This window comes from Narcine bancroftii, chromosome 12, assembly GCF_036971445.1.
Source record: "Narcine bancroftii isolate sNarBan1 chromosome 12, sNarBan1.hap1, whole genome shotgun sequence".
In the NCBI taxonomy this organism is placed as follows: domain Eukaryota; kingdom Metazoa; phylum Chordata; class Chondrichthyes; order Torpediniformes; family Narcinidae; genus Narcine; species Narcine bancroftii.
Genome location: NC_091480.1, coordinates 45,412,984 through 45,428,375, shown reverse-complemented (window position 1 = coordinate 45,428,375; position 15,392 = coordinate 45,412,984). Strand labels below are relative to the sequence as shown.

The window sequence follows — 15,392 nt, the reverse complement described above, 5'->3', positions numbered from 1 at the left end:
ATTGTAAACCTCTGGCTTTCCCTTCCTGAAGTCAACAATCACTTAAGTGATTGTGAAAGGTAGTGAGTGCAAGTTTGCTTTTGGTGCACCATTCAGCCAAGTTTTCAATCACCATCCTATATGCTGACTCATCCCCTTCCTATATACAACCCACTACTGTGGTATTGACTGCAAATTTGTAGATGGTTTTGTTGCCATACTGATCCACACAGTCATAGGTGTAAAGTGGGTAGAGCAGGCGGCTAAGAACTCAGCCCTGTGGTGCTCCAGCACTGATGGAGATTATGGAGAAGTTCTTACCAATCTTCATTGATTGTGGTTTGAAGGTGAGGAAATCCATGATCCAATTACACAGTGATCAGTTTTGAGGGGATAATTGTGTTAAATGTCGAACGGTAGTCAATAAAGAGCATCTGGATGTATGCATCTTTGCTGTCCAGATGTTCCATGTGTTTGTATAGGGCCAGTGCGATGGCATCCACCAGAGACCTGTTTCTATGACAAGTAAACTGGAATGGATCCATGTCTCTGCTCATACTGGAGCTGATATACTCGATAGTCATTAAGGCAGGTTACTGCACTCTTCTTGGGCACCAGTATGATAAGTAGATTTGTGTGCCAAAATGATTTCAGAAAGGCTGGGAAATGAAATTATTCCCTTGATTGGGGAATAAAAATCAAACAAAAAGCTGTTGATGCTGTAAATCGAAACAAAGCAGAAAATGTTGAAAATGCTCATCAAGTCAACTGCACCTGTGAGAAGAGAAACAGTTAACTTATCAGATCAAAGACCCATCCATAGAGCCATCTATGTATGAAGGGTCTTCAATCTGATAAAATGACATTGGCTGACTATTTTCAGCATCTTTTATTCACCTTGCTGGGGGAAGATAATGGAGAAACTCACAGAGTGACTTATTAATTGATTAAACTTCAAAGTTTTTCAACCTCGATTTCAGATTACTGGAATTAAAGAATTATATAGCTCTTTCAAATAATTATCCAATTAGCCTAACTTCCCCACTGTTTCATTAAAGCCCTGTAGATATTTCTTGTGTACTTATTTTCCAGAAATTCAGTGCTCTGTATCTTAAGGTCATGTTTTTTTTCAGAATGTAACTTGATTGTGATTATTTCCAAGTCAAATCCATCCATACTCAGAATTGTCAGACAGGATTAAATAATAGTGAAGGATTTCTTGAGAAAGAGTGACCAGATTATGGTAGAATATCAGATTCATTTTGAGGGTAAAAAAGATGGGTGCTAAATGAGAGTGCTAAATTTTAGTAAAGACAGATACAATGGTTTGAGAAAAGAGATAGATACAGTGGAATGGGAAAGAAATTAAAAAGTAAAATAGCAGTGGCAAATAGTTGAGGATATATTTAATTAATCTTGTCAAATATATATTCTGATGAGGAATAAAGACTCTGCAAGGATTCACTAATAACGATATCATAAAAGCTATGATGTTGCGAAGTGGTAAGCCAGAGGATCGAGATGACTAAAGAATTTATAAAACAGAGAAATGGTAGATTTAGTTAGTAGCAAATAATATAATAAGAGACAGTAAAAGTTTCTATTGGTACTTAAAAAGGATTAGAATATCTAAAGTAACCATTGGTCTCTTCAAGGCTTACACTAGACAGGAAATAGATAAATGACAAAGATTCTATTGATTTTTGATCAGTACCCATAGTATCATGCACTAAAAATAGCCAAAATAGTAATGGAAAATCAAAGGTTAATGAGAAAATCAAAGGTTAATGAGAAAGTAATTGGATTTTTAAAAAGTACAAAATAAATAATTGTCCTAAAGCTCAACCTTTCCCATGGACCTAAAAGAACTGGCTGCAATTTGCCACAATTCCTCGTATTCTGGAGAGGTCCCAGAGGACTGGAAGCCTGAAAATGTAACATCATTATTCAAAAAAGGACGAAGGTAGAAAACAGGAAAATATGGGCCAGTTAACCTACGATTTATCATTGTGAAAATCTTGGAATCCGTTAACGATGCAAAGATATTTGAAAATCATGGCAAGCAGAGTGAACAGGTTTTTATAAAAGGTAAACCATGGTTGACAAATTTTTCTTAACCACCATGGTAGATTAAGGGGAACTAGAACATGTAGGGTATTTGTATTCCCAAAAGGCATTTGATAATGTGCTGATAAAGATTGTGACACAACAGGATACAGCATTTATAGGCATGAAGGAGTCATTAACCAAGAGAAATAGAGTTATTTTGGGGTACCACAGGAAACAGTACTGGAGCCTATGATGACTGGGATGAAGAAGTATGGTAAACATACTAAAATGCTGAGGGAACTCAGCTGGTCTTTTCAGCATCTAGAGGAGACAATGATATGCCACCAACATTTTAGGCCTGAGCCCTTCTTCAAGGAAACATCAGAAAAGATATATCAGAAAGTCCCAGAAATCAAACAATGGGAGAGGAATCCAGACCAACAAAAGGTGTTAGTTGGATGTGATAAGGAACTAGGTAGAATTTATCATGTCTGTGTGAAAGGAAAGAGGGAATGGAGAGAGGACAGGGGAAGAAGGGGGTGGGTAGTGTAGTAAATTGTAGGCAGATTTGCTGATGATCCATAAAATGTAGGTACATCAAAAGGATATGAAAGAACCTGCAGAGAGGTGTAGATAGAGAAAGGAAAGGTATTTCTCTGACATAATATGGGGAAATGTTAGTTAAGCCATGTTGGAACAAAAAAGGGAGAAACAAATTATTATTTTATCTAGTATAAAAGTAGGGATGTTTTGTTTCAACTTTGTGGGATGAAGGTGGATTTCTCCATGTGTTTTTCTATCTTTAAGGAATGATAAACTTACATTGAAGGCTGTGCAGGAGGGATCTCCACGTTGTTTCCCAGGATGAAAACATTGAGTAGCTCACCCTCTAGTCATTGGAATGAGAGTTGATTTTTTTAGAATAGATAAAATCCCAAGGGATATTGACAGGATGATCACTATATTTCCCTCAGTCAAGGTCGCTGGAACTAGGAAGTATAGATTCAGATGGCAATGAGGAGGATTTGTTTCTCTCTCAGAGGACCATTAATCTTTGAAATTCTCGACAATTGAGAGAAGTGGGGGCAGTGTCGTGGAATATTTTCCTGCCCTTGGCTACCTGGTCTCCCCACCTTCCTAGCCCCAATAGTGGCATGCTTATTATTTACTAAAGTGGTGGGGAAGGGATGGTATCATTTTCACTTTAGCCTTTTATCTTCATTGTTTTCAGCTGTGAATTTAGGAATCCTGACAAAACTCAAACGCATGGTCCAAACAATTAGTGATAATTCTGCTTGTGAAATCTTTAAGTTATTTATTTAGTGCTTCTGAAAAGAGTTCTAGGCATGGAATTGAATCATACGCGCACCTTAAACCCCAGTGAAAGGCAGAAGGGCGTTTTTGTTTATATTTAAATAATTGTCATGTCTGTTCCCTCAATGAACACCTGAGTTAACTATATGATGATAAATAGAGACAAAGTCTTACAGATGTAGAATACATAATAAGTTCCTGAGTGACACTGAGCTAGTGTTTCTAAGTCAAATTCATCATTCTGTCAAATAATGGGCTTTCATTCATACATGTAATCCAAATTACCTTCTGCTGAATGCACTTTGGGAAAGGCCAATGAATATTGGTAAGGATGCTTTGAAATCAGAAATTCAGAATGCATGTGATAAGTTTATTGACATACACATTGTACAGCGTACATTTGTTCAAAATTCTTGCTTGCTGCAGCCAAACAGGAACTTGAAAAAAAATTATAATAGTAACATTATAATAGTAAACTAATTGAATAAAATTAAAAGGGACAACAAAATATGTAAGATGGATAATAAATATCATAAATATAATAATTCACTGTTATCCTCGTGATTTGCAATAGTGCACAGGGGTAAAACAGAATTCTGTGGACACTGTGGTTGAAGTAATCAGAAGTACTTTAACCATGATTAGTACAGATTAGTGTCAAGAACTTCAAATTCCTGGGTGTCAACATCTGCGATGATATGTCCTGGAGCCTCCTTGTTGATACAATCACAAAGATGGCTTGCCAGCGGCTATACTTTGTGAGTGCTTGAGGAGATTCGGAATGTCATCAAAGACTCTCAAAATCCTCTACAGATGTACTGTGGAGAACATTCTGGCTGGTTGCATCCCTGCCTGGAATGGAGACGCCAACTCTCAGGACAAGAATAAACTCCAGAGAGTTGTTAAATTGGCCTGAGACATCACAGGCACCAGACTCCACTCCATCGAGGACATCTACATGAGGCAGTGTCTTAAAAAAGCAGTCTTTATCCTGAAGGACCCTCACTACCCAGGCTATGCCCTCTTCATTCTGCTACCATCGGGAAAAAGGTACAGGAGCCTATAGATGAGCACTTAGCGGCACAAGGACAGCTTCTTCCCCACTGCCATCCAATTCCTGAACAATCAATAAACCAAAGACTGCCTTACATTTCATACACGACTAATTTTTTAAAATTGATGATGTTGTAAGATGGTTATAATATGCATGTTTGTACTGTGATGCTTCCGTAAAACACCGAATTTCATGACTTGTTCATGACAACAAATTTTGGTTCTGATTAGTGAACCAAGGGGAGGATCGAAAGTCTGAAAGCTATGAGAAATAAACTATTCTTGAACTTAGAGGCTCTGGTTTTCAGGCCTCAGTACCTTCTGCCAGAAGATAGCAGAAAGAAGAGGTGTGACCAGGATGATGGGGGTCCTTTATGATGCCGGTCCTGTATTATTCCATTTCATCAGAGAGCAGACTGACGACAACGCTCCATCTCAAATATTAGTGATTCAGGCCCAGCTGTCAAAAAAACAAAATTACAGAAATGACAAAGAACAAAGAAAAATAATGGAAGCCCAAACAAATATTTTATTCTACCCAAAGTCTTAGAGCAGCAAAATCAACAATCAAGCGACCAGAGAGTTGGAGCCAATGGCAGAATCCTTTTCATTCATAGATCAGAGTGTGGAGGAGAACAGGCTTTAAGACCAACTTCATTGCCAAATGGAATTTTTGAATGAAACAAGAATATTTACAATTAAATATACTTCAAGAAAGAAACATCCAGCCAAACCTGAGATTATTGGCAGAACAGATTTTGTCTCTGTTCAGAAGATTGTCTGGGTCCCAGCCTCTGCCCTGTGGCAATAACATAGACTGTCAAGCTTCAACTAATTATTGCAGGTGATTGTTGGTATCCATCATACTTCTGTAGACAATGCACCCTTCAGGATCAGTGAATCATAAGTCACTTTCTTTTCTGGGAGTAGCTCATGACTAGACATGATGGATTTGGAAAGAAGGTAAGTAGAGGGAGACCATTAGCAATACTGGCCAGGGTGGCCCATATACAGAAAATTGATGCCACTCATTGACAGTGATGGTAGCATCCATTGTGACTCATTGATACTCTAACATAGCAGCTTCTGTTTAGGATAAATAAATAAGTTACCATATTCTTGTTCTAACTGTATGCTGTTTAGTTCCAACAGAACACATTAGCATAGTGCAGCAGTTAGTATAATGCTATTACTGCGCTAGTGACCCAATTTGAATCCAGCACTGTCTGTAAGGACTTTGCATGTTCTCTTCGTGTCTGCATGTGTTTCCTTCGGGTTCTTCCCTCCCTTCAAAAACCTCCCCAAGGTTTGTAGGTTAATTGGTGTAATTGAGCTGCAAGGGCTGCACGGGCTGTTACCATGCTGTATTTACATTTTAAAATGGCAAAGTTGTTGAAAATTTAGGAGAAGTAACAGAAAATTCTTGCTTTTATAATGTCTATGAAACATTAACTGAATGATGTAGCTTGAGCAGTGTTTGGTATTTACTGGTTTGCCTACAGGTATGCAGAGGCCACAATATTTTCCTTTTACCACAGTGGGATCATATGCATTTCCTTTTTGAAGAGAATGAAAACATGGGGAAAGGGGAGTCTGGCAAATTTGTATCTCCTCTCCATACGATTGCTTGGCCAGCAAATGGCCCCGCAGGGCAATTAGTGAGGAACAGATTACAGTATGTAGCCCTGATTTGGATAATACAGTATGTTTTTCCCTTATCCAAAAAGCTTTGGACCGGAAGTTTTTCAGTTATCTGGATTTTTCGGATAACCGAATAATGGCTTTAAGTAACCCAGTTGCATCAGCAGAATATTTGTATTGGTGGTTAAACAACAACAAAAAAACCGGAAGGCTTTTCAAGCATGAAATAATGTTTAAATCTTACCTAGAAACAATGTGATCTCTGCTTACAAAGAAAGATAAATGTAGACACAAACTCTACAAATTCTCCTCGACAGCTTCTTTTTCCTCCCGTGTTAATGGTTTTTGTCTTAGCCATCTGTCTTTGATTTTATACACTGACATGAACTCTTGTTCTGCTATGAATGTTCATTGCTCTAGTGCAGGGGTGTCAAACTCAAATTCACCGAGGGCCAAAATTAAAAACTTGGACTAAGTCGAGGGCTGAACTAAATATTTATTGAAAATTTCAACAACATCTGCATGTTTTCTCTCAACATATGTAATGTTAAACTTTTTCTTATTAAAATAAATGTTTAATAATAGTTTTGGTTAAACTCTTTCCATAAGAAGCATTAACAAATAAGAAATAAAATATTCAATAAATAATATTTCTCTCTAGCCTTTAAGCTCCTTTTAAATGTATTGTTTTTCACAACCCAACAAGTCAAAAAAATAACAACTTGCTTCAATGAAAATCCAATCTTATGAACAGTTCAAAGTTAACCAAAGAAAATATTAATCCAAGCTTAGCTTGCTACACTGTGATTTACTCTGATGCACCTGGGTCTAAACCAGATACTTGGGATCTCTTCTTAGATGCAAGTTCATCAAACTCTGGTGTCAGACTCTGAGCTGAGGAAATCCTCAGGACTGAATGAAGGTGCTCGTCGGTAAGACGACTCCTGTGTGGTGTTTTGTTTATCTTCATCAAAGAGAAGTTGTTCGCAGAGATACGTGCTGCCAAACATTGACAACATTTGAGCAGCTTGTGTACGGAGTTGGGGCAGTGTGTTGGGAAGGAACTGTGGGAACTGCGCAGCACCGACAGAGACATACTTTGACTTGAGTGTGTCATTACACTGGAGCTCAATCAGCTCCATTTGGAGGTTGGTTGGAGTGCTTGTCACGTCAACCGCAAACGGATTGCTGAGTAGTTCAAATCTGCATTTCTGGGCTTCAAAGTCAGCAAATTGTCGGGAAAACTCCGCACAAAGTACGCTTAGCTTTTCAGCAAACTCTGCACTGGGCAACACGGCAGGTGAGATCTGTTCTTTCATAATTTGGCAGCACAGAAAATGAGCCATGTTTCCCTGCAGCATCTGAGTCTCCCACAAGCACAACTTGGTTCTAAAAGCCCTCACTGCACTGTACATGTCTGTAATGATGAGCCCTCGTCCCTGAAGCTGCAGGTTTAGCGCATCGAGATGGCTCACGATGTCACACAGAAATGCCAGCTCACATTGAAACTTTTTATCCCTGAGCTCTGTTGTATCTTTGCCTTTGCTCTCCATAAACAGACATATTTCTTCACGCAGCTCAAAGCATCTCTTCAGTACTTTTCCTCGGCTAAGCCATCGCACCTCTGTGTGATAGGGCACGTCTCCGTATTCTGACCCTAACTCCTCCAGAAAGGACTTGAACTGGCGGTAATTTAAACCTTTGGCTCTTATGAAGTTAACTACTTGAGTTATATTGTTCATAATATGCTCTGTTTTCAAGGCTTTGCCACACAAGGCTTCCTCGTGGATTATGCAGTGGTAAACTGTAAGCTCACCTGCATGATTCTCCCGCATCTTCTCCCGAATCCTGCCCACCAGTCCATTTTTCTGACCACGCATCGCAGGTGCATCATCTGTCGTTAGTCCCACAAGTTTATCCCAAGGCAGCATCATTTCATTGAGACATTTGGACACCTCCTCAAAGATTTCTTTTCCTGTGGTTGTGCCATGCATGGATTTTAATCCTAAAAGTTCCTCTGTAACGGAAAGTTTCGTGTCCACTCCACGGATGAATATTGATAGCTGGGCAGTATCTGATTTGTCGCTGCTCTCGTCTACAGCAAGTGAGTATGCCATAAAATCTTTCCCCTTCTCCTTTAGTTGTTCTTGTAAATTAGTAGCAAGCTCACAAGCACGCACAGCCATGGTGTTTCTGCTCAGGCTCACATTTAAAAACATTTGCTTTTTATCTGGGCAAATGACATCGCAAACTTTGAGCAGGCATTTTTTAACAAACTCTCCCTCCGTAAAGGGCCTGGCTGATTTGGCGATCTCTGCGGCCACAATAAAACTAGCCTTCACAGCAGCCTCACTTTGGGATTCTGCTTTGGTGAACATAGTTTGCTGTAAAACCAGACTTTTTTTCATCTCCTCCACCTTCTGGAGCTTTTGCTTCTCGTTCAGATCCTTATACCTGTCCTGGTGTTTTGTTTCATAGTGTCATTTTATGTTATATTCTTTAACTGCAGACACACTGGCTCCACACACAAGACAAACAGGTTTCTCTTTTAAAATGATGAACATATAGTCAGCCTCCCACCTGTCTTGAAAGGTCCTGTTTTCTATCTTTCGTTTGGCCATTTTTTTGTAAGGGGTTTATTAGATGTGAGTTAGGCAACAGGACCTTGCAGATGTTAATGAAAATAAACAGAGGAGGTGGGGGGGGCGCCAATGCATTTGCAAAGCATTCTGGGATTCAATTCAAATTCAATTCAAATAGCTTTATTGTCATTGTACAAAGTATACAATGAGATTAAAAGACAGCAGTTCAAGGTTACCAATGCAGCAACTCAACCACAGACAGCATCACGGAAGTTAAATAAACAAAAAAAAACGCCGCAGTTCTTAACATGACAGTCATCAGCCACCCGAAGTTCCAGCTCGTCCATTTTGCCTGCCAAGGATCGCACGTTGCCGAGAAGCATGCCAGGGAGCGGAGGTCTGCAGGGAGCCCTCCCCAGCCCAGCCAGCAGGCCCGAGCAGCATCCCCCCACACCCCCTCTCCCTCCTCCGCCCCCACCTCCGCCCGCTGCAACCGCCGCCAACAACCCAAGGAGTCCCCGCTGGTCTCACCATCTCACCAGGAATACCGTGAGAGCGGTGGAACTCGTCCGCAACTTTACCCCAGCGGAAAGTCCGATGCCCAGCAGCACCCGCCAACAGATGAAGCTCAAGGAGACGCGGAGGTGACCCACCACGTCCAGCCACATGGAGCTAGGCAGCAGGTCAGTTGTAGCTAGGCGGCGGGTCCGTTGTAGCTAGGCGGCGGGTCCGTTGTAGCTAGGCGGTGGGTCTGTTGGAGCTAGGCGGTGGGTCTGTTGGAGCTAGGCGGCGGGTCCGTTGGAGCTAGGCGGCGGGTCCGTGGTATCGGCGCCGCTGTGAATATCTAATTAACTTTCCCGTTAACTATATCGGTGTACTGCTGTGCCTGCTGTGGAAGTGCTAAAAACTACTATGGTGGTGCCTGCTGCTGTGCTTGTGCTTTACTTGCGTGGCGGCCAGCGGGCCAACACTAATATATATTTAATATGATCTTGCGGGCCAAATATAATTATATCGCGGGCCAAATTTGGCCCGCGGGCCAGAGTTTGACATGTGTGCTCTAGTGCATCAACACGTCCATCACACATTTTCACAATGTCATCTATACGCACTTTTTCTCAGTGTCAAATTCCTCTTCTTCAGCTTACTGACAAATTCTGAATGTATATTTTTTGCTTATGCAAGGAGCTCACCCAACATTTTTTTTCTCACCTGACACACGTATTCCTTCAAAATCAACATTTTCTTCATCATCATCAAGGAACATAGTTGCAGGCCAGAGATTCTTCAACTGTGCCTTTAGTCATTTGGTTCCAAGCATTGGCAGCAGCATAAATGGCACCTTTTATGGTAAAATCCACAAAAAGTTTCTTAAACCAATCAGAAAAGATATCTGTGGTGACCCATGCCTTTTTGATTGAATAATAATGGACTGTTAAGATATTCATTCCTTTCAAACAATGAGGACACAAGCTTTTGCCTATCACAGCCAGCTTACACGTACCTGCTGCAGTTATTTGGTCCTTGGCTTCCTTAATTCCTGTAGGGACTGTCTCATCAGCTGTTGGCAGTGTCTTTCTGGAGCAATAACGCCTAAACAGTGATGGTTAATCAGCATTATAGACTTGTTCTGCCATCAGATTTTCATCAGCAATGATCTTGGAAAACTCATCAATGAATTTCTCTGCTGCTTCATGATCAGCAGGTACTTTTTCAACACTAATCTTTAACATTTTAATGCCGTGTCTTTTCTTAAATCTACTAAAACAGCCTGCTGAATATTCACAGTTCCCTTCCATGTTCAGATCATCATTAAATGGCATGTGTTCACTGCAATGCTGTTGGATCCACTCCATCAATACACCCTCCCTTTTTCATTTTATGCTGTGTTTTTCTACCTTTCATTATCTTCTGTTCATCAATCTTAACATATCCTTCTGTTTCTTCAGGTCATAGATTGTGGTCATTCTAGCATCATACTCTTCTGTTAGACATTTCACGTTTACACCACTGTCCAGTTTCACCAGCAGCTTGACTTTCTGTTCTATGGACAAACATAAATGTGTCCTCCATTTCTTTTTACTGACATCGACAGTTCAATCTGCAGACCTCTTGGCCATTGTAAAATACACCAAAGTTCTGCTGGATTCAAAATGACATTGACAGAGTGTCAAAACCCCTCATGACCACGTCAGGTGAAAAAAAATTCATCTTGTGACATCATTAAACCACTGAAAAATAGTTGGATAATTGAACTTTCGGTTAACTGAATTTCGGATATAGGGAAGCAAATGTACTGTATAATAATCCTGCAATCAGCAACAGCCATTGGGAAGCATTGAGGCTGACAAGACATAGATTTCAGAATGGAGACCCTAAACATGACTCTCGTCAATGAACTCAGAGCAGTATGCACCACAGTTCATTCAAATATGTTCAATATGTGGTATATACCAAATCCCCCTCCCCTCCACCCCACTAATCCTCCCTCTACTCCCTCCCCCTCCTTACTAAACCCAACCCAAAAGCTAGAAGAAAGAAAGAAAGAAAGGAGTGTTATGAGCCCAAAGGATCCCCAAACCCAGCAGCAATAGATATTCACCATGACAAATGGTTACTTAAAAGTTGCTTTTAATTATCTTTAAACATAAAAACATAATCAAACTTTAACTTATCACTATTAACTTAACTACCCAACCTAACCCCCTTCAAATTCTAAGCACACGTGTATGTAATGTGTATGTAAATTTAAGAAAAGTTCTTTGGTTCACAGTTCAATATCACTTCTCATTTTTCCAAGTTCACTGGATACAGGCAATTCTTAGACTGTGCACAAAATTTACATGTATAAAGTTCACCAGGCTTTGGTGCTCAAAAGGTAAATGTTTACTGCTCAGGAAGTTTCTTGTAGTTTGCAGAGAGAGATGTGTTGTTCCAGGATTTCCACAACTGAGGTTCCTCCATTAGTCACCTCAATGTCTTGTTGATGAAATTTGCCCCATCAGGGTTCTCCAGATGATAACCTCTTTCTTTCAGGCTACTACAGAGTTCATTTCTGTTCTGCTTATTCCAAGAGAAACATCAGACAGATAGCACTTCCAGCCATCTGCCACTCTGGAGCTTCAGTTTCAGTTCCAACAAGCTTTTCCTGGATGATACTGTTTCAGATGTCTCTATCACCATCTGTGATTCCAAATGCCAGCCACATGTCCTTCTCTCTCACAAATGCAAAACCCTCTCCTTCTCCAACAAATAATAGGAGTTAGTCTTCTGTTCCCATCTGTTGTTTTAGGTTATCAGTAACCTCTCAATTACCTTTTTGTGAAGAGGTATGAGGAGTCAGCCTGTCTCTTGCTGTGGCTTTTAAAAACAGCACTCCATTTATTCATGACATCATTTAAATTAGCGCCTACTTGTGAAATGTGCATAGCATTCTCCATAGTTTCTGTAAAATCACTGAATATGAATTCTTCAGTATTTCAAATAAGATCCATATTAAAGAGTGCGTATATATGTAACCTACTATAATTTTACCAATTTATCACCCCAAAACATCTCCAAATATTCTATTACAGGAAATTCAACCATCAGTAACATAACTAAATACCATGAATAAAGGTAACATCACCACTGCAGGCCATCGAAAGTTCAAAACTTTAAACACATAGAATCCAAATAGGAGCTCCGTTCTCTCCAATAGTCATCACGTAAATTGTACATTATCTTTTCCAGTGGAATGCATGATCTCAATTCCATATGCCATCATTACAAACTTAAATCAATCTAATTTTTCCAAGTAATCACTAAACATTTTCTCGCTACAGCTAAAGCTAATCTCATAAATGCAATTTGATACCTAGTTAATCTCAGTTTTGAAACAAACATTTTAATATTACCTAACAAAAAATAATGTTGGTTCCATTGACAATTCAATCTTAAAAACCTTCTCTAAAAACTCTTTAAGTCGTGCCAAAAAAAAGTTTAACAGTGTCAAATGACCAAGTAGAATGTAAAAAAGAGCCTACTTCTTTATGACACCTAAAACAGAAATCTGAAGAAATCACTTTAATTTTTCAGGAGTTAAATATAATGGATGTATAAAGTTATAATGAACTAATCTATATCTCGCATTAACCATCTTAGTCATACTATCTTTACAAAAATGTCTCCAAACTTCCTGATCAATTGCTATTCCCAAATATTTTTCCCACTTTAATCTGGATTTATGTACATCTAACTTTGGCATTTTATTCTGTAATAACAAATACATTTCAGATACAAATTTTTTCTTCCCATCTTTCATAAGTAAAATTTCAAATTTTGATGGCCTTGGCAACCTCAAGGTATGTCCAAAATTATTAAATAATAAAGCTCAAACTTGATAATAACAAAAAAGAGAACTTTGTGGTATTTCATATTCATTTTTTGAAAAGAGATAAAATAACCAGGTTCATAACAATCTTGTACAGTCTTTATTACTTTCTGATGCCATATTTTCAAAAGCTGGTAGTTAAGAATAAATGAAAATGTTTATTCTGATATAAAGTGTCTTAACTGAAATCAGCCATGATCGTATTGAATGGCGGAGCAGGCTCGATGGGCCATTTTTGGCCTACTCCTGTTCCTACTTCCTATGTTCCTATGTTCCTATGTTTCCCCTTAGTACCTATTTCCTCATTTATCATATACTATAATTCAATTAAATTTCTCAAAATAGGTGAATTATAAACAATTAATAACTACATTTATAAATTTATAAATACATTTCTCCATATTCTTCTTATCAATTTTAGTTAAGTCAATATTAACCCATACCAATGGATTTTCCAAATCAAATATCCATTAATGCATTTGAAAACATCCCAATTTGTACCTCCAAATTAATTTTCGTAAAGATACCCTAGCCATTTTATCTTTCCACAAAAATTTCCTAACTATAGAATTCAGGCTCAATAGCTAATGCAAATAGTGCCAGAGAACAAAGGCAACCTTGCCTAGTAGATCTTCCTAATATAAAAAAGACAATATTTGGCCATTCGTCACCAATACCTTAAATACAAAAACTCCATTCTACCCTATCAAATGCCTTTTTGTCATCTAATGATAAGATCATTGGTAAGTTGGATTCCTCCCAAGAAATATAAATCAAGCTAATTAATTTTACAATATTATCTGCAGAATAATGATTTATAATAATCCAGATTGATTCAAATGAATTAAACCTGCTAAGCAATTCGATAATCTATTTGCTAGAACCTTAGTTACAATTTTATAATCAACATTTAACAAAGAAATAGATCTATATGATCCAGTATTTAAAGGATCTCTGTCTTTCTTAAGGATAACAGTTATAATTGCCTGAGAAAAAGAATCTAGTAAAGAATGTTTCAATACATCCATTAACAAAGGCATTAATAAATCTTGAGATGTTTTATAAAAATCAGATATAAATCCATCTTCACCAGCAGATTTCCCATTAGGCATTGATTTAAGTACTTCTATAATTTCTCTATAAGTAAAGAGAGTAACTAATTAATTACATTCTTGAATACTCAAAAAAGGTAATTGAAAGTCCGTTAAAAAATCATTAATTTTAACCTCTTGGGGGTTATATGCAATTTTTGATTTTTTTTTTCTGAATAACATTAATTGTCATTCTCTTGCAAGAAAGCAATCTCTACTTTGAACTTTTTAATATAAGCCAAAATTCTCTTCTTCTTAATCGGATTATTGAGCCCGTTAACATTAAACATCGCAAAATTTAATTTACTCGCCATCATACATAATAACATGAATGTCAAACTTCCGCCAGCCACTGAGATAGGACCACTGTCCATGGTCAATCTGCAAAGTAAAATACATCTCCTTGATAAAAAAGAAAGAAACCCTTAAAAAGAGAAAAATAAAAATCTATAAACCACCCCCTCAAGAAAAAAACACTGACAAGTATTTGTGACAGGTCACATACAAACACTTTAAAACAGATCTCATTTAAAATACTGGAGATGTCCTCAAGCCAGATAGGCCGGCTCCAAGAGCCTTTGCAAACACTTTGGAGACTGCCCAAGAGATTTCACTAATGGATTGTTGTTTTGAAAAAACAACAGATGAAAGAACTTGGAGGAGTAGGTTTTGAGCTGTTGGCTGTCTGGGAGTGCTGGTTGCTGTTCTAAGAGGGTCATGTGGGTTTTTGCAAGCAGAGAGGGTAAAACAGGCTTTTCTCTGAGAAAGAGAGAGAGAGAGAGAGAAAGGGAAATCAGTTCTGCAGTTTTATAGAGTCAGCAGCAGTAGCTGGGACTTGAACATGACAAGCTGGCAAGCTTGTGAAAAACCCTATTTTGAAGACAGACTGTGAGTTCTTAGTTTAATCTGGTCAAAGCCCTTGTTGTCCATGCAAGAGGAGAGGACTGGCTGCCTAATGTTTCACTTGAAATAAGAGAAACAAAAAGGAACTTTCTGGTGACCTGAAAGAAAGAGGTTATCATCTGGACAAACATGATAAGGCAAATTTCTTTGGCTGATTAAAAGGAATCAGTTGTGGGTGTCCTGGAACAACAAATCTCTCTCTGAAAACTGACAAGAACCTTCCTCAGCAGCAACCATTTACCTTTCAAGCACCAAAGCCTTCAAAGCCACCAAAACTTTATAAATGTTGAATTCTGTGCACAGTATAAGAATTGCCTGCAACCAGTGAACTTGGAGGAGTGAGAAGTGAGACGGGACTGTGAATCGAAGAACTTTTCTGAACTTACACACACATTACATACACATGCA

General features: G+C 38.6%; 1 protein-coding gene across 1 annotated transcript; it reads right to left on the bottom strand.

Annotated features, from left to right (window-relative positions):
- Positions 1-738: 738 nt before the first annotated feature.
- Positions 739-8,657, bottom strand: LOC138746611 (general transcription factor II-I repeat domain-containing protein 2A-like). The gene is given in 4 exon segments (XM_069904903.1): positions 739-753; positions 1,826-1,905; positions 6,859-7,016; positions 7,018-8,657. Coding segments are annotated over 4 exon segments (1,893 nt in total).
- Positions 8,658-15,392: the final 6,735 nt, after the last annotated feature.